The sequence below is a fragment of the Oncorhynchus clarkii genome, chromosome 1 (genome assembly GCF_045791955.1).
Source record: "Oncorhynchus clarkii lewisi isolate Uvic-CL-2024 chromosome 1, UVic_Ocla_1.0, whole genome shotgun sequence".
NCBI classification, from domain to species: domain Eukaryota; kingdom Metazoa; phylum Chordata; class Actinopteri; order Salmoniformes; family Salmonidae; genus Oncorhynchus; species Oncorhynchus clarkii.
Genome location: NC_092147.1, coordinates 11,252,011 through 11,273,839, shown reverse-complemented (window position 1 = coordinate 11,273,839; position 21,829 = coordinate 11,252,011). Strand labels below are relative to the sequence as shown.

At 40.6% G+C, this 21,829-nt stretch overlaps 1 protein-coding gene across 3 annotated transcripts; it reads right to left on the bottom strand.

The window, feature by feature from the left end:
• Nucleotides 1-247: 247 nt before the first annotated feature.
• LOC139421427 (MINDY lysine 48 deubiquitinase 4) lies at nucleotides 248-18,921 on the bottom strand. Of its 3 annotated transcripts, none has more exons than XM_071172519.1 (18): nucleotides 18,647-18,921; nucleotides 18,178-18,297; nucleotides 17,952-18,073; nucleotides 17,486-17,759; nucleotides 16,963-17,225; nucleotides 16,781-16,836; nucleotides 16,553-16,665; nucleotides 16,233-16,349; nucleotides 15,398-15,486; nucleotides 14,998-15,099; nucleotides 14,673-14,736; nucleotides 14,037-14,102; nucleotides 13,811-13,878; nucleotides 13,649-13,712; nucleotides 7,469-7,630; nucleotides 6,896-7,073; nucleotides 4,922-5,006; nucleotides 248-3,572 (listed from the first exon to the last, which is right to left on the bottom strand). In XM_071172519.1, exons 1-18 carry the CDS (start codon nucleotides 18,716-18,718, stop codon nucleotides 3,524-3,526), a joined length of 2,064 nt encoding a protein of 687 aa, XP_071028620.1. In that variant the 5' UTR covers nucleotides 18,719-18,921; the 3' UTR covers nucleotides 248-3,523. The 3 variants fall into 3 exon arrangements, with proteins under 3 accessions (XP_071028620.1, XP_071028454.1, XP_071028538.1); XM_071172353.1 differs by having other exon boundaries at nucleotides 371-3,572; nucleotides 17,850-18,073; nucleotides 18,647-18,893; XM_071172437.1 differs by having other exon boundaries at nucleotides 3,320-3,572; nucleotides 17,916-18,073; nucleotides 18,647-18,853.
• Between the last annotated feature and the right edge of the window lie 2,908 nt (nucleotides 18,922-21,829).

The following is a 21,829-nucleotide window of genomic DNA, read 5'->3' as shown; positions in this document are numbered from 1 at the left end:
CTTTATTTAATCCATTTTAGAATAAGGTTGTAACGTAGCAAAATGTGTAAAAAAGGAAGGGGTCTGAATACTTTCCAAAGGCAGTGTCGATGCACTACAGGAGTTACACAATCTAAAAACTTGACATTTACTTCACGTAAAAAAACACTTGAATGAATATTCTGGTGGAAAAAATAAACTTCATAAAAACATTAATGTCTATACATCCCACGCGCACACACACACTCCAAAATTGCTCATCCTAATATTTCTTAATTCCATTCTTTTATTTTTAGATTTGTGTGTATTGTTGTATATTGTTAGATTATTACTGCATTGTTGGAGCTAGGAACACATTTTTCTATACTCGCAATAACATCTGCTAAATATGTGCATGCGACCAATACAATTTTATTCGATTTTGATTTGGCAAACATGAACATTTCATATATCTTCTCTTCTGTCAAGGAAACCAAGAGTGAGCAATGTTGACTACATTCAGGATCCATATACAACTCAACAGTGGCAGCAAGAGGACAATCAAGGCATTGCATGTGTCCAAGTGCAGTCATTCACAGAAGACAAAAAGGCAAGGTACAGGTGATCCACAACTTTTAAAATAATAAAACTAATTATTTGACAACTCTGACCATTCAAATAAAACATCTACAGTCAAAAATGTTTTACAGTCAAAAATACACACGTTCATTTCACAAATAACATCAAATGGTTAGATATGTAGTGTATACGGCATGTAATAGAATAATGTTTGAAATATATTAATACCTTATGGATATTGTCATACGTTAAAAGGTAGAGTGAGCTAAATGACATTGCCACAAGCAGCACAGATAATATTGTGAAGAGCGAGATGCAAGATGCTCTTAGCTGTTGCAGAAATAACCGCTGACTCTACCTTTAAGACTGATGGTCATGAAAGCTGCATGTCATAGGCTACAACAAATGCAAGGCGCTCCTCTTTATATTGGGCATGTCCATGTACAAAATGATGAGGTAAAGACTTGTTTTAAGACGTATGAATCAACATTTCCTGCACCACTTAAAAGAACATCTTCAGGCATTCAAAAACAATTAGGCTACCTGGGGGCAGCGACTAGCCTAGTGGTTAAGTGACAGTAACCGAAAAGTCGCTAGGTTCAAATCCCCGAGCGGACTAGGTGAAAAACCTGTCAATGTGCCCTTGAGCAAGGCACTTAACCCTACTTGATCCTGTAAGTCACTCTGGATAAGAGCATCTGCTAAATGATTAAAATGTAAATTACATGTACAAAGCGGCCTCCATGATCGTGTCAACACGTGGTTGTTGATGAAATACAATAATATTCATACAAATAATATATATACCACCATTGGTCTCCAACCCTGTTCCTGGAGAGCGACCCCATTTCGCTCTAACCCAATTCAGGTGTGCTAGATTAGGGTTGGAGAGAAAAATCGACAGGGTGGAAGCTCTCCAGGAACCGGGTTGGAACAAAAATCGACAGGATGGAAGCTCTCCAGGAACAGAGTTGGAGCAAAAATCGACAGGATGGAAGCTCTCCAGGAACAGGGTTGGAGAACCCTGTTTTATACAATACAAATACACTGACTGTCCAAAACAGTAAAAGTGCCAATATGTAACTTACATTAAAAGTGCCAAAATGTAACGTTTTGTGCGACCTGACCAAATTCACATAGAAATGTGGGTTATAAATCTATCATTCAACTTGACAACAAGTCTATGCTTCTATGCTTTCCATTCTTAACTTTTATTTTTGCATTGTTTACTTCTGGTTTTGTACACCAGCTTCAAAACACCTGAAAATAAAATATTTGGGGTTATGGAAAATATATTTCACAGTGGTTTAGACGGTACAATGATTCTCTACACTGTACCATCTTATTTTGTCTCATAGATTAAAAGTAGATTAACTATTAGAATTATCAAACAGGAAATGGCGGAGCGATTTTTGCATAGTGCAACTTTAACAATACCTTCCTAATATTGAATTGCTGAATTGTTGCATCTCGTTATGTTGTTGTCCTCCGGTGGCTAGCTAGCTAGTTAGGTAAATTGGTCCCTTTCCTAAATTAGCCATGGATGGAGATAGGGATTTGGATTTGTGGTTTTATTTAAAGATGCACTATGCAGAAATCGCTCTGCCATTTCCAGGTTGTTAAAAGTCTAATAGTTGACCTAATTTCAGTTTATGTGACAAAACAAGCAAGAATAGTGTAGAGGATCATTGTACTATCTAAACCGCAATGAAATATATTTTCCATAACCAAAAATATTTTCAGATATTTGAAGCTGGTGTACAAAACCGAAAGTAAGAGACACAAAAACCAAACTTAAGACCAGGAAGCATAAAAAATGTGCGCATAGAACAGATCTACCACTTCTTAAGACTTGATTTCAATGAGAATGACAGATCTATAACTCCCATTTCTATGTGAATTTGGTTGGGACGCCCAAAAAGTTACACAATGCAGCTTTAATTCTCCGTACGGGCCAATGATTATAATGGTGATAATGATCCAACCATTAATTCATACATTGTGCCCCTGGCCTGAGAGGATGGAAGTTCAATATGTAGCTAGACGTAGTAGACTAATGTTAACAAGCTGGCCTGGCGCATTGTTGCCCATGAAAGTAAGTTAAGCTAGCTAGCAAGCATTTTAGCCAGGTAGCCTAGGACAGCAAAAACTAAAAGTGTGTACTGAATGACAGAGTCATAGACCGTTTCATCGACATGAAAGGAGATGATGGCATTGGCGTTTCTCTACAAGTAGGGTGAGTCAGCATGTTAATTCTACTTGCACGAATGCGCGCACACACAGAGAGACAAAGCAGAACCATGGACAGCCACATCACATTTAGCTTACGTTGATTGGACCAAATCGTTTTTGGTATCTTTTAGTTGTCACTGTATTAGACCAAGCATAGGGGATTTGACTTGATGATGTTGAAATGTTGAAGTAGAAATGGTGCATGGAATAGTGGAGGCAGCTTCTTATGTTAACTCTCTGTGGTTCTAAATCAATAGTTGTTTAGTAAAAAGCCAGAAACATTAACTTGCTTGATTATGCTGTAGGTCATATAACTGTTTGCTACAAGCAATATGATTTGTGGACTTCACCAGACAGAGGTTTCTCTCCGGTTTTGTGACTAAACAAAGGTGTGGTTGAATTTATTCTGCCACTATGTCTTCTTACTGTCTCGTCCTTAGGCCTATATATCACAGTGGCAAGGCATATGAACTAACAGGTTCTAGAGCAAACAACGCAATTATCACAACACACACAGTAAGTTGTAATATGGCTTTTGGGGGGGGGGGCTTGGCTTCCCCAGTGATTTTACCCATGCACAGCTACTGTAAGTAAATCTATTTAATCTGTAATGCATGCATGGCTATAAGTCGCTTTGGATAAACGTGTTTGCTAAATTGCACATTTTGCAATAAGAAAGCAGTATATTTTGTGTCTTCAGCCATGGGGTAGGCCCAGTCTCTTCTACAGTCCTCACCTTCTATCCACTAGCCAGTCAAAGTATGGGCTCGGTGTCATTCCAATTGAAAATGGCATCTTTCCATCTAGGAAAACAAAACACAATAAACAGTCAAAGAGTGGACTATGGTAAATGCATGCAAATGTTGATATAATTTTAAGTTGCTCTGGATAAGACTGCTAAATAACTAAAATGTATATACGGTACCATAAAAACATTGTACTACAAATGTTGTTCAAAGTATCACTTGCAATATAAATAGGCAGCATTATACACTGAGTGCACAAAACATTATGAACACCTGCTCTTTCCATGACATGAATCCAGGTGAAAGCTATCATCCATTACTGATGTCACTTGTCAAATCCACTTCAATCCGTGTAGATGAAGGGGAGGAGACTGGGTTAAAGAAGGATTTTTAAGCCTTGAGACAATTGAGACATGGATTGTGTATGTGGGCCATTCAGAAGGTGAATGGGCCGGACAAAAGACTTAAAGTGCCTTTGAACAGGGTATGGTAGTAGGTGTCAGGCGCACCGGTATGTGTCAAGAACTGCAGCGCTGCTGGGTTTTTCACGCTCAACAGTTTCCCATGTGTATCAAGAACAGTCCACCACCCAAAGGACATCCAGCCAACGTGACAACTGTGGGAAGCATTGGAGTCAACATGGGGTGCAACTCAATATTAGGAAGGTGTTCCTAATGTTTGGTATACTCAGTATAGATCCTACAATGATAACACAGTTTTATTTGTCAGGGGCATTTCAAGATACCCAAGGACACTTTACATAAAAGTACATACAAATGTAATCCTAGTGCAATTACAATCAATCAAGTGAAGTGGTTCAAGCTAACATATGGAAAGGTTTTAAGATGGTCATATCATGGATTATTTAGCTATTTTGGACCCCTTTAGGTATATAAAAAAAAAGATAAATAAAAACATATTGAATTTGGTCTTTACTACTATAGCCCACAGAAACGCATTGACTAACACATTCATAAACGGCAAAAATGACAGTCCAAAAATAAGTGTCTGTCCTATATATAGGAGATATAAAAAATAAAAAAAACAGTGTGTGTATATATATATATATATATATATTATATATATATAATATATATATATATATATACACACACACACACATCTTTATTTTTTTCCCTGTTTTTTTTAATATATATATATAAACACATACACACATTTTTTACACATATTTAAACACTTTTTGGGGAGTAGGCACAAAACTAAGCTCCATACTTCCATTAATCTCTTTTATCCAGTACTTGTTACCTTCAGACAAGTCACTAGCATAAACTGATGGATTTTGATGGGAATGATTGTATTATGTTACTTATATTTAAGCACCGGTGCATCAATAGACTCTTGGGGGTTTTAATGCATGTTTGAACAAGAAAAATGAACTGGCTCACTTGGTCCGTATACAGTGTTCAAGAGGAGGAATGAGATCAGTGTCCACACCTTGGCAGCCAGCAGATATTCCTGAGGTACCTACAACTGGACATAAGTACAAGAATACAAACTCTTCATGAGGAACACTAACTTGATATTAACTTATGATTAGCGCTGTAAGTCATTAATTTTTGAAGTGAAATACAGTGCCTTGCGAAAGTATTCGGCCCCCTTGAACTTTGCGACCTTTTGCCACATTTCAGGCTTCAAACATAAAGATATAAAACTGTATTTTTTTGTGAAGAATCAACAACAAGTGGGACACAATCATGAAGTGGAACGACATTTATTGGATATTTCAAACTTTTTTAACAAATCAAAAACTGAAAAATTGGGCGTGCAAAATTATTCAGCCCCTTTACTTTCAGTGCAGCAAACTCTCTCCAGAAGTTCAGTGAGGATCTCTGAATGATCCAATGTTGACCTAAATGACCAATGATGATAAATACAATCCACCTGTGTGTAATCAAGTCTCCGTATAAATGCGCCTGCACTGTGATAGTCTCAGAGGTCCGTTAAATGCGCAGAGAGCATCATGAAGAACAAGGAACACACCAGGCAGGTCCGAGATACTGTTGTGAAGAAGTTTAAAGCCGGATTTGGATACAAAAAGATTTCCCAAGCTTTAAACATCCCAAGGAGCACTGTGCAAGCGATAATATTGAAATGGAAGGAGTATCAGACCACTGCAAATCTACCAAGACCTGGCCGTCCCTCTAAACTTTCAGCTCATACAAGGAGAAGACTGATCAGAGATGCAGCCAAGAGGCCCATGATCACTCTGGATGAACTGCAGAGATCTACAGCTGAGGTGGGAGACTCTGTCCATAGGACAACAATCAGTCGTATATTGCACAAATCTGGCCTTTATGGAAGAGTGGCAAGAAGAAAGCCATTTCTTAAAGATATCCATACAAAGTTTTGTTTAAAGTTTGCCACAAGCCACCTGGGAGACACACCAAACATGTGGAAGAAGGTGCTCTGGTCAGATGAAACCAAAATTTAACTTTTTGGCAACAATGCAAAACGTTATGTTTGGCGTAAAAGCAACACAGCTCATCACCCTGAACACACCATACCCACTGTCAAACATGGTGGTGGCAGCATCATGGTTTGGGCCTGCTTTTCTTCAGCAGGGACAGGGAAGATGGTTAAAATTGATGGGAAGATGGATGGAGCCAAATACAGGACCATTCTGGAAAAAAACCTGATGGAGTCTGCAAAAGACCTGAGACTGGGACGGAGATTTGTCTTCCAACAAGACAATGATCCAAAACATAAAGCAAAATCTACAATGGAATGGTTCAATAATAAACATATCCAGGTGTTAGAATGGCCAAGTCAAAGTCCAGACCTGAATCCAATCGAGAATCTGTGGAAAGAACTGAAAACTGCTGTTCACAAATGCTCTACATCCAACCTCACTGAGCTCAAGCTGTTTTGCAAGGAGGAATGGGAAAAAATTTCAGTCTCTCGATGTGCAAAACTGATAGAGACATACCCCAAACGACTTACAGCTGTAATCGCAGCAAAAGGTGGCGCTACAAAGTATTAACTTAAGGGGGCTGAATAATTTTGCACGCCCAATTTTTCAGTTTTTGATTTGTTAAAAAAGTTTGAAATATCCAATAAATGTCGTTGCACTTCATGATTGTGTCCCACTTGTTGATTCTTCACAAAAAATACAGTTTTATATCTTTATGTTTGAAGCCTGAAATGTGGCAAAAGGTCGCAAAGTTCAAGGGGGCCGAATACTTTCGCAAGGCACTGTACATACGATTTATACATGAGATGAATGAATAGAGCCTGATCATTTCACATCAATAACAGAGTTACCCAAATAGCTACAGTACATAGGAAAGGGATGTATCTGTGTCTAGTTCTCTAGCAGATCAAACCAACCCAGATCATCATCATCGGTGATCCATACGTACAGACAGTTAGGCAGATTTCCTCCTGCTGATTGGCTAGGCCGTCGTAGTAGTACAGGTCAAACTCCCCGATCACACACTGGTCACTCAGCAGCTCCTGCACACCAAAGAGCACGCTGAAATGGCTCTCGCTGCACACCACCCAGATAGGGAACTTGGGAGTCTTCAGGTTGGAGCCAACCTTCAAAATGTATCAAACCATACATGACCATTAGAAACAAAAGGTATCTGGAAATAGAGCGTCTTGGTTGAGTGTAGACATCGATTGAGTCAAAAAGAGTTGACTAAAATATGCATTGTTGGTTAGTGTTTCTCTGTGCTGCACATGTTACTAGCTAACTAGTTACTTCCGGTTCTAAAATAGTGCAGAAACATTGATTAAAAAGGCACAATCTGTAATATTTTTGGGCTATTTTAACAGATGTCTGCATCCCAAAAATAACCCTCCCTATTCCCTTTATAGTGCTCTACCTTTAACCATGATCCATAGGGTTACAATCAAAAGTAGTGCACTATATAGGGAATAGGGTTCCATTTGGGACACATGTGATGTGTCATGTAACCATGTGTTTTTACCTTGCATATATTATAATGTTCAAATAAGGACAGCAGTCCAATGTCACTGCGATCTCTTATTCCCTTGAGAAGGGTCAGGTTTCCATTGCCTGAATCCAGCTCCATATTGTTGTTGAAGACATTGGACACAGCCTGTCCACACAGCAATAAATTGACAAGCTCCTAAGGAATAATAATAAACCAAAATAAATGTCAGGGTGGATTATGTTTAAATTCATACAGTAAACATACAGTATAACGTAATACACTATATACCCAGCAGTATGTGAACACCCCTTCAAATTAGTGGATTCGGCTAGTTCAGCCACACGCATTACTGACAGGTGTATAAAATACAATACATTACACAGCCATGCAATCTCCATATGCAAACAGTGGCAGTATAATGGCCTTACTAAAGAGCTCAGTGATTTTCAACATGGCACCGTCATAGGATGCTACCTTTCCAACAAGTCAGTTCGTAAAATTAGAGCTGCCCCGGTCAACTGTAAGTGCTGTTATTGTAAAATGTGAATGTCTTGGAACAACAACAGGCTCAACCGAAAAGTGGTAGTCCACACAAGCTCACAGAACGGGACCGCTGAGTGCTGAAGCTCGTAAAAATTGTCTGTCCTTGGATGCAACACTCACTACCGAGTTCCAAACTGCCTCTGGTAGCAAAATCAGCACAATAACTGCTCGTCAGGAGCTTCATGAATTGGGTTTCCATAACCGAGCAGCCGCACACAAGCCTAAGATCACCATACGCAATGGAAAGAGTTGCCTGGAATTGCGTAAAGTTTGCCGCCATTGGACTCTGAAGCAGTGGAAAAGCGTTCTCTGGAGTGATGAATCACGATTTGGCGGATGCCAGGAGAATGCTACGTGCCTGAATGCAAGGTGCCAACTGTAAAGTTTGGTGGAAGATAAATAATGGTCTGGGGCTGTTTTTCATGGTTCGGGCTACGCCCCTTGGTTCCAGTGAAGGGAAATCTTATTTCTACAGCATACATTCTAGACGATTCTGTGCTTCCAACTTTGTGGCAACAGTTTGGGGAAGGCCCTTTCCTGTTTCAGCATGAGAACCACCGTGTACAAAGCGAGATCCATACAGAAATGGTTTGTTGAGATTGGTCTGGAAAAACGTGACTGGCCTACACAGATCCCTGACCTCAGCCCCAATCGAACACCTTTGGGATGAATTGGAATGCCGACTGCAAGACATGCCTAATCGCCCAACATCAGTGTCAGACCTCATTAATGCTCGTGGCTGAATGGAAGCAAGTCTCCGCAGCAATGTTCCAACATCTAGTGGAAAGCCTTCCCAGAAGAGTGGAGGCTGTTACAGCAGCAAAGGAGGGACCAACTCCATATTAATGCCCAGGATTTTGGAATGACATGTTGGACGATTAGGTGTCCACATACTTTTGGTCATTTAGTTTACAGTGCATTCGGAAAGCCTTCAGACATTTTCTTAGGTTACAGCCTTATTCTAAAATGTATTAAATTAAACATTTTCCTCGTCAATCTACACACAATACCCCATAATGACAAAGAGAAAACAGGTTTTAGAAATGTTTGTTCATTTATAAAAAATAAAAAACAGAAATACCTAATTTACACAAGTATTTAGACCCTTTTGCTATGAGATTCGAAATTGAGCTCAGGTGCATCCTGTTTCCATGTCACAGCAAAGACCAAGCCATGAGGTCGAAGGAATTGTCTAGAGAGCTCCGAGACAGGTTTGCTTTGAGGCACAGATCTGGGGAAGGTTACTAAAACATTTCTGAAGCATTGAAGGTCCCCAAGAACACAGTCCGCACCATCATTCTTAAATGGAAGAAGTTTGAAACCACCAAGACTCTTCCTAGAGCTCGCCTCCTGGCCAAAGTGAGCAATCCGGGGAGAAGGGCCTTGGTCAGGGAGGTGACCAAGAACCTGATGGCCACACTTACAGAGCTCCAGAGTTCCTCTGATGAGATGAGAGAACCTTCCAGAAGGATAACCATCTCTGCAGCACTCCACCAATCAGGCCTTTATGGTAGAGTGGCCAGATGGAAGCCACTCCTCAGTAAAAGGCACATGACAGCCCGCTTGGAGTCTGCCAAAAGGCAACGAAAAGACTCAGATCATGAGAAACAAGATTCTCTGGTCTGATGAAACCAAGATTGAACTCTTTGGCCTGAATGCCAAGTGTCACATCTGGAGGAAACCTGGCACATTCCCTAAGATGATTCATGTTGGTGGCTGTAATCGCTGCCAAAGGTGCTTTAACAAAGTACTGAGTAAAGGGTCTGAATACTTATGTAAATGTAATATATTTTTGTTATTTGTAATACACTTCTAAAAACCTGTTTATGCTTTGTCATTATGGGGTATTGTGTGTAGATTGATGAGGGGGAAAAAAACATTTAATCAATTTTAGAATAAGCCTGTAACGTAACAAAATGTAGAAAAAGTCAAGGGGTCTGAATACTTTCCGAATGCACTGTACATTATTTAGGGCTGGGGATTGTCAGTGGCCTCACCATACAATAATATCACAATATTTACAGTTGAAGTCGAAGTTTACATGCACATAGGTTGGAGTCATTAAAAGTTGTTTTTCAACCACTCCGCAAATTTCTTGTTAACAAACTATAGTTTTGGCAAGTCGGTTAGGACATCTACTTTGTGCATGTCAAGTCATTTTTCCAACAATTGTTTACAGACAGATTATTTCACTTAATTCACTGTTTCACAATAGAAGTTTACATACACTAAGTTGACTGTGCCTTTAAACAGCTTGTAAAAATCCAGAAAATTATGTAATGGATTTAGAAGCTTCTGATAGGCTAACTAACATAATTTGAGTCAACTGGAGGTGTACCTGTGGATGTATTTCAAGGCCTACCTTCAAACTCAGTGCCTCTTTGCTGAACATCATCGGAAAATCAAAAGAAATCAGCCAAGACCTCAGAAAAAAAATTGTGGACCTCCACAAGTCTGGTTCATCCTTGGGAGCAATTTCCAAATGCCTGAAGGTACCATGTTCATCTGTACAAACAATAGTGTGCAAGTATAAACACCATGGAACCACGCAGCCGTCATACCGCTCAGGAAGGAGACGCGTTCTGTCTCCTAGAGATAATGTACTTTGGTGCAATAAGTGCAAATCAATCCCAGCACAACAGCAAACAACCTTGTGAAGATGCTGGAAGTACAAACAGGTACAAAAGTAAAATGAGTCCTATATCGACATAACCTGAAAGGCTGCCCAGCAAGGAAGAAGCCAATGCTCCAAAACCGCCATAAAAAAGCCAGACTATGGTTTGCAACTGCACATGGGGACAAATGGGGACAAATATTGTACTTTTTGGAGAAATGTCCTCTGGTTTGATGAAACAAAAATAGAACTCTTTGGCCATAATGACCATCATTATGTTTATAGGAAAAAGGGGGAGGCTTGCAAGCTGAAGAACACCATCCCAACCGTGAAGCACAGGGGTGGCAGCATCATGTTGTAGGGGTGCTTTGCTGCCGGAGGGACTGGTGCACTTCACAAAATAGATGGCATCATGAGGTACATGAGGTAGGACAATTATGTGGATATATTGAAGCAACATCTCAAGACAATAGTCGGGAAGTTAAAGCTTGGTCGCAAATGGGTCTTCCAAATGGACAATGATCCCAAGCAACCTTCCAACTTTGGAAGTATGCTTGGGATCATTGTCCATTTGGAAGACCCAAATGGACAATGGCTTAAGGACAACAAAGTCAAGGTAATGGAGTGGCCATCACAAGCCCTGACCTCAATAGAACATTTGTGGGCAGAACTGAAAAAGCTTGTGCGAGCAATGAAGCCTACAAACCTGACTCGTTTACACCAGCTCTGTCAGGAGAAATGGGACAAAATTCACCCAACTTATTGTGGGAAGCTTGTGGAAGGCTACCCGAAACGTTTGACCAAAGTTAAACAATTTAAAGGCAATGCTACCAAACACTAATTGAGTGTATGTAAAAGTCTGTACCACTGGGAATGTGATGAAAGAAATAAAAGCTGAAATAAATAATTCTCTCTACTATTATTCTGACATTTCACATTCTTAAAATAAAGTGGTGATCCTAACTGACCTAAGACAGGGAATTTTTATATGGATTAAATGTTAGTAATTGTGAAAAACTGAGTTAAAATGTATTTGGCTAAGGTGTATGTAAACTTCCAAATTCAACTGTAGGTGCCAATACAATATGTACAAGAATGTATCACGATTCAATATGTATTGCGATTCGATGTTGCCATTTTAATGCGATTTGATGTTCCAAACATATTGCTCACTATATAAACGTCCACTCACTGACAACTGCTTTTATTTGCAGCAAACTTAACATGTGTAAATATTTGTCATTATACCCTGATGAAGAAACGTTGGATATTATATATTTGTATTTTATTTTCAGTTTTATACTCCGCTAGCCAGCACCTCGCCTAAATAGGTGTGCGTTTCTTTTTCTTCTAAATATTTGTATGAACATAACAAGATTCAACAACTGAGACATAAACTGAACAAGTTCCACAGACATTTGACTAACAGAAGTGGAATAATGTGAACAAAGGGGGGGTCAAAATCAAAAGTAACGAGCTGCATTAAGTTCTGCAGTGCATCTCCTCCTCATGGACTGCACCAGATTTGCTGTGAGATGTTACCCCACTCTTCCACCAAGGCACCTGCAAGTTCCCGGATATTTCTGGGGGCAATGTCCCTAGCCCTCACCCTCACCCTCCGATCCAACAGGTCCCAGATGTGCTCAATGGGATTGAGATCCAGGCTCTTCACTGGAAATCACGCACAGAACGAGCAGCATGGCTGGTGGCATTGTCATGCTGGAGGGTCATGTCAGGATGAGCCTGCCTGTCTTGCAGGAAATCACGCACAGAACGAGCAGTATGGCTGGTGGCATTGTCATGCTGGAGGGTCATGTCAGGATGAACAACATTAGGGAGGAGGAGGTCTTCCCTGTAACGCACAGCGTTGAGATTACCTGCAATGACAACAAGCTCAGTCCGATGATGTCCATGACGGACCCTCCACCTCGATCCCGCTCCAGAGTACAGGCCTCGGTGAAACGCTCATTCCTTCGACAATCAGCGATCCGTTCTGTCTCCCTGTAGCGTTGTCTTAGGCATCTCACAGTACGGACATTGCAATTTATTGCCCTGGCCACATCTGCAGTCCTCATGCCTCTTTGCAGCATGCATAAGGCACGTTCACACAGATGAGCAGGGACCCTGGGCATCTTTCTTTTGGGGGTTTTCAGAGTGAGTAGAAAGGCCTCTTTAGTGTCCTAAGTTTTCATAACTGTGACCTTAATTGCCTACCGTCTGTAAGCTGTTAGTGTCTTAACGACCATTCTACAGGTGCATGTTCATTAATTGTTTATGGTTCATTAAACAAGCATGGGAAACAGTGTTTAAACTGTGTTATTTGGATTTTTATGAATTATCTTTGAAAGACAGTGTCCTGAAAAAGGGACATTTCTTTTTTTGCTGAGTTTATATGTCTGCTGAGAGCCATGAGAAAACGCATTTGAGATAAAAGTGCTGATGTTGGCTCACCATTTAAAAAGAAGATGGAGAACATGGGAAATACCAGAGTTTTGGCGCAGGTACAGCCGACTACCGCTAGCTAACGTGAACTTTTTAAAATGTATTACCAGTATGGATATTAAATCAAGAAAAAAAATAGTATACATTTTTTTCTCCTTTACTAATATTATTCCCCATGAGCAAAACCACATTGTCCAAGATTAATCCAAAAGAGCTATTGATGAATTTGAAGAGTGTCTTTCAACAGAATTGGAGATTCTACTTGGCACAGTGCTATGTTTTTGGTGGCCTACCTAGTGCATCCCAATTTTATTTTATTTTTTAAACGTAACCTTTATTTAACTAGGCAAGTCAGTTAAGAACAAATTCTTATTTACATTGACAGCCTACACTGGCATAACCCGGACGACGCTGGGCCAATTGTGCACCACCCTATGGGATTCCCAATCACGGCCGGTTGTGATACAGCCTGGATTTGAACCAGGGTGTCCGTAGTGACGCCTCTAGCACTGAGATGCAGTGCCTTAGACCGCTGTGCCACTCAGGAGCCCAAATATTACCCTATTCCCTACATAGTGCACTATACAGGAGATAAGGTGCCATTTGACACATACCTGTGTGCAGTAGCCATGGGCTCCGATGAGTGTGGTGTTGGGGACATCCATATCCTCTCTAACCCTGAGGAAAAGGGGGAACAGAATCACAACAGCTACTTTATATGGCATGCATACATTTTCTGTCTGTTCATATGTGTTGAATGTACACTACCATCGTACCGGTCAATAGATCTGGAGAGAATAGCAGAGATGGTGAGCAATATACACCCTAAGGCTCCCGACTCAAACTACAAAGAAAGAAATCACCAGTTTAGTCAAGTGTGAGAAAAATAATCGAACAGAAATATCTAACCGAAACCCTCAAAGTAGACAAGAGTGCATGCTTTGGCATTTGACATGGACACATAAGGATATTGACCACATAATACATATAGAGTAATCTCACCTGTTGAATATGCTGTTCCACAAGCAACTGAAGGTCCTTTAGATTGTCAACATCAATACATGTAATCTACAACAAAAGAGTTTTAGGAAAGACATTTGTACAAATTGCATCAAAGATATCATGAACCTCATCTTCAAACCTAGTTCATAACTGATGGTCACATTATATAGATATCTGGGAACAATAATAATGTAATTGGATTAGAGTAAATGTTTTAAAATGTTATAATTTCTCCTAGAAAAACACACTGTCTACATACTGTACAGTAGATGGCTGAAGCTAAGCAGGGTTGGTCCTGGTCGGTCCCTGGATGGGAGACCAGATGCTGTCTGACACCCCCCCCTGACATCCCCCTTGACCTGTGTAGGGTGCCGTCTTTCGGATGGGACGTTAAACTGGTGTCCTGACTTTCTGTGGTCACTAAAGATCCCATTGCTGAGTAGGGGTTTTAATCCTGGTGTCCTGGCTAAATTCCCAATCTGGCCCTCATACCATGATGGCCACCTAATCATCCCCAGATTCCAATTGGCTCATTCATCCCCCCTCCTCTCCCCTGTAACTATTCCCCAGGTCATTGCTAAAATAAGGGCAAAAAATAGATGACGAGGGTAGAGACTATCCCTAACATTACTGTACCTTTTCTAGTACTCCTTCAGATCTATGGTGTCCTATAGGGGTGAAATGATTTCTTCTTGATGTTCTGCAAGACAACATTTGTAACAGAAAGGTTTATAATAGGATAACCTTGGCTTACATCTTTTAAAACAAGGGTAGTATTCATTTGTGCACACCGTACCAAAACATTTTGCAACGGAAAACAAGGGTTTCTTATTGGACAAGTTTGGGTAGTCCCTCCTTGTTTCAGTCCGTTTTCTGCCTAGTGAATATGACCCTGTATTTTCATGTTGACATTCTCTACAAAGTGGTTCCCAACAAGGAACAGAGAGAGTTTATAACTTACATGGCGATGGTGGCTTTTTTCCCCTCCCCAGCCCTCCACAGGATCTCAGCAGTGGCTAAAGTGAGGCACTTTGTTCTCACAGCACCAGAGGGTCTTAATTTCCTGGTGACAAAATGCCATGTGAAGTCAATGGAAGTCATCTGAAGTCAAGACGGAATTAAACACTGGAACTTACAGAACGTTCCATTACTTAATACTCACTTATGTAAATCAAGAAAGCACTCATTGATGTGAATTAATGGTTTGTGAAGAACATTTAATTTCTCATAATAAAGACTGCGTCACAAATGGCACCCTATTCCAAATTAGTGCACTAAATATGGAATAAGATGCAATTTGGGACACAGCCTAGTACATGTGGGCAATCTGACAGAGAAACATGAATGAATGCTCTGCTTACTGGTGCCCTGCGTCGCTGCCGGTCCCCTCAAATAGAAGTTTCTGCAGAATACAAGCCTGGACTGAAGCCAGAACTCCACAAGGACCACCCTGGGAAGTCAATACAGTGACATTGCTAAATTACATGACCATACACCTGAACATAACAACCAAGATAACCAATATTATCATGATTATAATGATTTGTTCCAAGGGATGGAGCTCTAGAGCCTAAATGCATCCCAAATTGGCACCCTATTCCCTACATAATTCACTACTTTTGACCAGGGCCCTATGGGCCATTTAGGACTCAGCTCCTGTGTGATTGATGTTTTAGTCTCTGCAGACTGGTACAACAACAGCATTTCAAAGGTGATCCAATCCTTCCTTCTTCTGAACAAGTCCATATCTCAGATCAGGTGTATTGGTCCTACCTTCTTCTGAACAAGCCCATATCTCAGATCAGGTGTATTGGCCCTACCTTCTTCTGAACAAGCCCATATCTCAGATCAGGTGTATTGGCCCTACCTTCTTCTGAACAAGCCCATATCTCAGATCAGGTGTATTGGTCCTACCTTCTTCTGAACAAGCCCATATCTCAGATCAGGTGTATTGGTCCTACCTTCTTCTGAACAAGCCCATATCTCAGATCAGGTGTATTGGCCCTACCTTCTTCTGAACAAGCCCATATCTCAGATCAGGTGTATTGGCCCTACCTTCTTCTGAACAAGCCCATATCTCAGATCAGGTGTATTGGTCCTACCTTCTTCTGAACAAGCCCATATCTCAAATCAGGTGTATTGGCCCTACCTTCTTCTGAACAAGCCCATATCTCAGATCAGGTGTATTGGCCCTACCTTCTTCTGAACAAGCCCATATCTCAGATCAGGTGCATCGGAGAAAGTGAAACTCTGACTCCTCCACTCGGCACTGAAACAACTGGTGCTGGAGCCAAGGATGAGCTCTTTCAGGGCCTGGTAAAAACACACAGACATCACAGGACATCACAGCATTTTAACTCAAACCAGGCAAAATATCTGAGCTTCAGTAATCATGGCGGAGTCACAAATGGCACCCTATTCCCTATATAGTGCACTACTTTTCATTCACGGAGTGCCCCATTTCAACTCAATCCAAGGAGGGCCGACACTAGAGTTTGACACATCTAAAAACGTACAATGGCAGTATGCTGATCCATGGGTTGACTATCAGAATTGGTTGGAGGCAAACTGGAGGAGTGGCAGGACACTCTGGAGAGCTCACGCAACTCCTCATCATCATCAATGTCATCTGCAACAAAGTACATGGTCCATGTCATCCAATACTGCAAAAGAGGTGTCATAATGATAACAATTATAGACATTGAGTGAATGTTGCATTCAGCTTGATAAAATGTAATAATTACCCAAAATCATCTCCGACATGTGCAGATCAACATTTTGATTGGTCATTAATTTTGTTCTAAAAAAAATATACATCAATAAAATAAATATATATTAAATAAATTAAATAAATAAATAGGTTACAGTAAGAAATCAGAAATTCCCTAGTCAGTAAAATGGTTGAAGGAAACTCAACTCTACTTACCTGCTGGTCTTGTGCTTGTCTTTTCCTACTCTCTCAAACCCATAGCCATCTTCATCAAATCCTTTTCCCAGTGTGCTGCGCCGCGGCTGTTGGCTTTCTCTCATGGGGTCAGCAGTGGAGAGCTCTGTCAACCCTTTAACCATTCTCTGTGACTGGACAGTAGTCAACAGAGGCCCATCGCTGATGTTTTTGTGGTTTTCATTATTTGCCAGGAGAAGATTAGGGCCTCCCAACCGTCGAGTCTGACGTTTTCTATTCGATTCCTTAGAGAGAACACAATTCACATCACCAAATAAGGGAACAAAGCGAGCTGTTCATTTGTATGTACCACAAGAGTCAGCTTAGTGAAGATCTTGTATCCATGACTATGAATATAACATCTCTCATAACAATACAGGGTCGTATTCATTCCGCACCAAACAGGGATCTGAGCTTGTCCAAAAAAATAAAAATACATTGAGAAGTGTTTTACTACAGTGTGTACGAATGAATACGACACCAGTTTCATTGAGTCAAACTGTACCTGGGGGGAACTAGCTATGGGACCTGCCATCATGCCTCGTCTGAGGCGACTTGTTTTGTTCTTATGAGTACTCTCTGTGGTGACGACCGTGTTTTTGTCTGAAAAGGACTCCCGTTTAGCGGCGCTGTCATTGTCTAGGGAGGAGGGTACAGGCTGTCGGTCCTGCTGGCCCTCTGAGGAAAGGCTATGGCTCCAGAAACTTCTCTGGGGAGTATCTGACACTTCAAATGATGACAATGTACCATGAGGTGGACAGACAACCTCTGAAAGTGACCTGGAACAGAAATAATTCACAATACACATCAAAACAAGCCTTTTGAAAATAACCTGACATGAATCATATTTAGATGATTATGATGAAAGCCTTGACATGTCAGTTTTGTTGAAAATAAATCCAGTAGTGTTATCTTCTGCCCTGCTGTGGTCATACACTGTTGGTGTCAATATTGGAGAGTTTGTCACCAACTTCTGTGTAGTTGATACGGTCTGGATGACATCACTGTTGAAGCCTGGCCTGTCCTCTTTATGTCCTTCAATGTGATGTCTTACAATGATTTCCAACATTGATTTCAGGGGACAGTCTTGGGCCTATCACGAAAACATAACAAGCATCTGTGTGTTAATAAATGAAAGCTGGGGCACTTTACTTTCAATGCATTCAAACTCATCTGCCTCTTCTTTGATTAGGCTACCTTGTTCTTTTTATATAGACCTTCCAAATGAAGAATTTGTCGCAGATCGGATCTATTGTTGATGCTGGCATCTGTACGGGGATGCTCTTCATCCATGCAGGCAATCGTTCTCTTGAGTCCCTGTAGTGTGTGCAGGTAAACAAACATTGACTTAGCCTGTAACACAATCAGACTAGCTAGCGAAATGTAACGTTTGCTACCTGTAAGGTATAGCTAACGTAAAGTTAAAACATCCAAGATTCTATCAATACGCTGAACTGACTTCAAGTTGTTACTAATAATGCTACGTTAATGTCAAAGATCTGTGTTAATGTTCTCTGTCTGAAAGGACATCTTTACCATCACAGATTGAACGGTAGTGCGTTCTACTGTAGCTTTACGTTAGTAACGTTACTCAGCCAGTCTAGCCAGCTGAAAGATAGCGTTTTCATTTTATTCCAATTACAAATGTGAACAGCTCTCCACCTACCTTCCGACTGAGAAATTCTCGCACAAGCGATGCAGCAACTTCTTCTACTCGTACAACCATAACTTGTGGCATCAACGACAAATTCCCCCACAAAAAAAATGTTAGCTACCTAACCAGCTAGCGACAGGCTACATACAGCACAGTATAGAACAACGATAATAATTAACAGTATGGTCTGTTTCTATGGTTACAGTGCATGCGTGTTGCTGGACCAAGATAGGCTTCGTCATGCGTCATGCCTCCTGCTTCCGCTTCTTCTTCTTCTTCAATGTTTTATGGCAGACTATACCTATTGGTGTATTGCCGCCACCTACTGTAACGGGAAGCGGTTCATTCATCGACAGTATTCCTTGTAATGCCTCTGCAGAAGTCCCTGAGTCCCAAAAAACGCTCAGCCACACTCACAATGCCACCTATTTTCTAAAATGTCCTCTCTGTATGCACTGTGCAGTTGATAACCAAAGTAATACGTCCACCTTCGTGCAACATGTCAGGATCCCTCTGTTGACAAGGAACCATCTTGTGTCTTACTTCAACTTCACTCCTTTCTTACACTCTTCTCAACGCCTCCAGATAGGAGACATGCTGGACAGCCCTTATTCTTGCCACCTCCGTCTCCTTCACCTTAACAGGACACTTCAGAAATGAGGGTGCATGTTCACCACCACAATTGCAGGATTTAGGCTCAGCTGACATATAATACTTCTACTGTGTACACTTGACACATGATAATTTACATTTATCACACTGCATAGGTTTGGGCATGAAGGCTCTCACAGGGAATCTCATATAACCCAAATACATGTGAGATGGGAGAGATGCTTCATCAAAAAACAATAGAATGGATGGAGTGGCTTCAGCACTCAATTTACCATGCAGGTCAGTCATTGTGCACCAACCGCTTGATCCAATTCTTCAGGTACAGTACTAGTCAAAAGTTGTCACACCTACTCATTCCATTTTTTTCCCATTTAAAAAAAAACAATTTTCTAAATTGTTGAATAACAATGAAGACATCAAAACTATTCAACACATATGGAATTATGTAGTAACCAAACAAAAGTGTTAAAATATATTTTATATTTGAGATTCTTCAAAGTAGCCACCCTTTGCCTTGATGACAGCTTTGCACACTCTTGGCATTCTCTCAACCAACTTCATAAGGTAACCTGGAATGCATTTCAATTAACAGGTGTGCCTTGTTAAACGTGAATTTGTGGAATTTCTTTCCTTCTTAATGAGACAATCATTTGTTTTGTGACAAGGTAGGGTTGGTATACAGAAGACAACACTATTTGGTAAAAGACCAAGTCCATATTATGGCAATAACAGCTCAAATAAACCAAGACAAATTAGTCCATCATTACTTTAAGACATGAAGGTCAGTGAATACAGAAATTAAGAACTTTGAAAGTATCTTCAAGTGCAGTCGCAAAATCAGATTGCAGCCCAAATAAATGCTTCACAGAGTTCAAGTAACAGACACATCTCAACAGCCAATGTTCAGAGGAGACTGCGTGAATCAGGCCTTTACGGTCAAATTGCTGCAAAGAAACCACTACTAATGGACACCAATAAGAAAAAGAGACTTGCTTGGGCCAAGAAACACGGCAATGGACATTAGACTGGTGGAAATCTGTCCTTTGGTCTGATGAGTCCAAATTGGAGATTTTTGGTTCCAACCGCCATGTCTTTGTGACTCAGGTAAATCTAACTTTAATTTTAAAACATTACAACATATTCACAGATTTCACAACACACTGTGTGCCATCAAGCCCCTAATCCATCTCTATTACTTCACACCGTTGTAACGGCTGTTGGAAGGAGAGGACCAAGGTGCTGCGTGGTACGTGTTCATGCTTTTTATTAGAACTGAACACTGAAATAACAAAAATAACACAGATAATTAACGAAAACCGAAACAGTCCTGTCAGGTGCAGAAAGACACAAAAACAGAAAACAACTACCCACAAAACACAGGTGAGAAAAGGCTACCTAAGTATGGTTCTCAATCAGAGACAACGATAGACAGCTGCCTCTGATTGAGAACCACACCCGGCCAAACACACAGAAATAGAAAACATAGAACACAAAACATAGAATGCCCACTCCAACTCACGCCCTGACAAAACCATAATAGAGACATAAAAAGGATCTCTAAGGTCAGGGCGTGACAACCGTGTAGCATGGAGGAGGAGGTGTGATGGTGTTGGGGTGCGTTGCTGGTGACACTGTCAATGATTTACTTAGAATTCAAGACATACTTAACCAGCATGGCTACCACAGCATTCTGCAGCGTTACACCATCCCATTTGGTTTGCGCTTAGTGGGACTATCATTTGTTTTTCAACAGGACAATGACCTAAAACACACCTCCAGGCTGTGTAAGGGCTATTTGACCAAGAGGGAGAGTGATGGTGCTGCATCAGGTGACTTGGCCTCTACAATCACCGGACCTCAACCCAATTGAGATGGTTTGGGATGAGTTTGACCTCAGAGTGAAGGAAAAGCATCCAACATGTGCTCAGCATTTGTGGGAACTCCTTCAAGACTGTTGGAAAAGCATTCCTCATGAAGCTAGTTGAGAGAATGCCAAGAGTGTGTAAAGCAGTCATCAAGGCAAAGAGGGGCTACTTTAAAGAATGTCAAATATGGAATATATTTCGATTTTTTTTAACACTTTTTTGGTTACTACATGATTCGATATGTTATTTCATAGTTTTGATGTCTTCTCTATTATTCTACAATGTAGAAAATAGTTTTAAAATAAATATTAAAATAATAAAAAACCCATGAATGAGTAGGTGTGTCCAAACTTTTGACTGGTACTGTATATCCTTTGAATTTACTTACTAGTGTCAACCCAGAGATAACACCCTTGATAGGCACCCTGCTTCGAAGATCCACACATGACACATTCCAATCCAACATCTTCTTGAGGCGCAAACCATACTCCTTCCGTTCCATAGAAGAAGAAAAAAGAAGAAAAAAAGCCTACTTTTTGTTATTCTCATCGATGCCACCTCATCCAACACATCCACAATTTTAATAGACACTTCAAATGGATCTCCCAGTTAAAAACATCGATCCAAAACCGTTATTGCAACAAAAAAAGACTCAGAACTAAGTTTGGATTTACTAGTTACCACTACCACAATACATCTCTTTTTTCATTTGCCATTG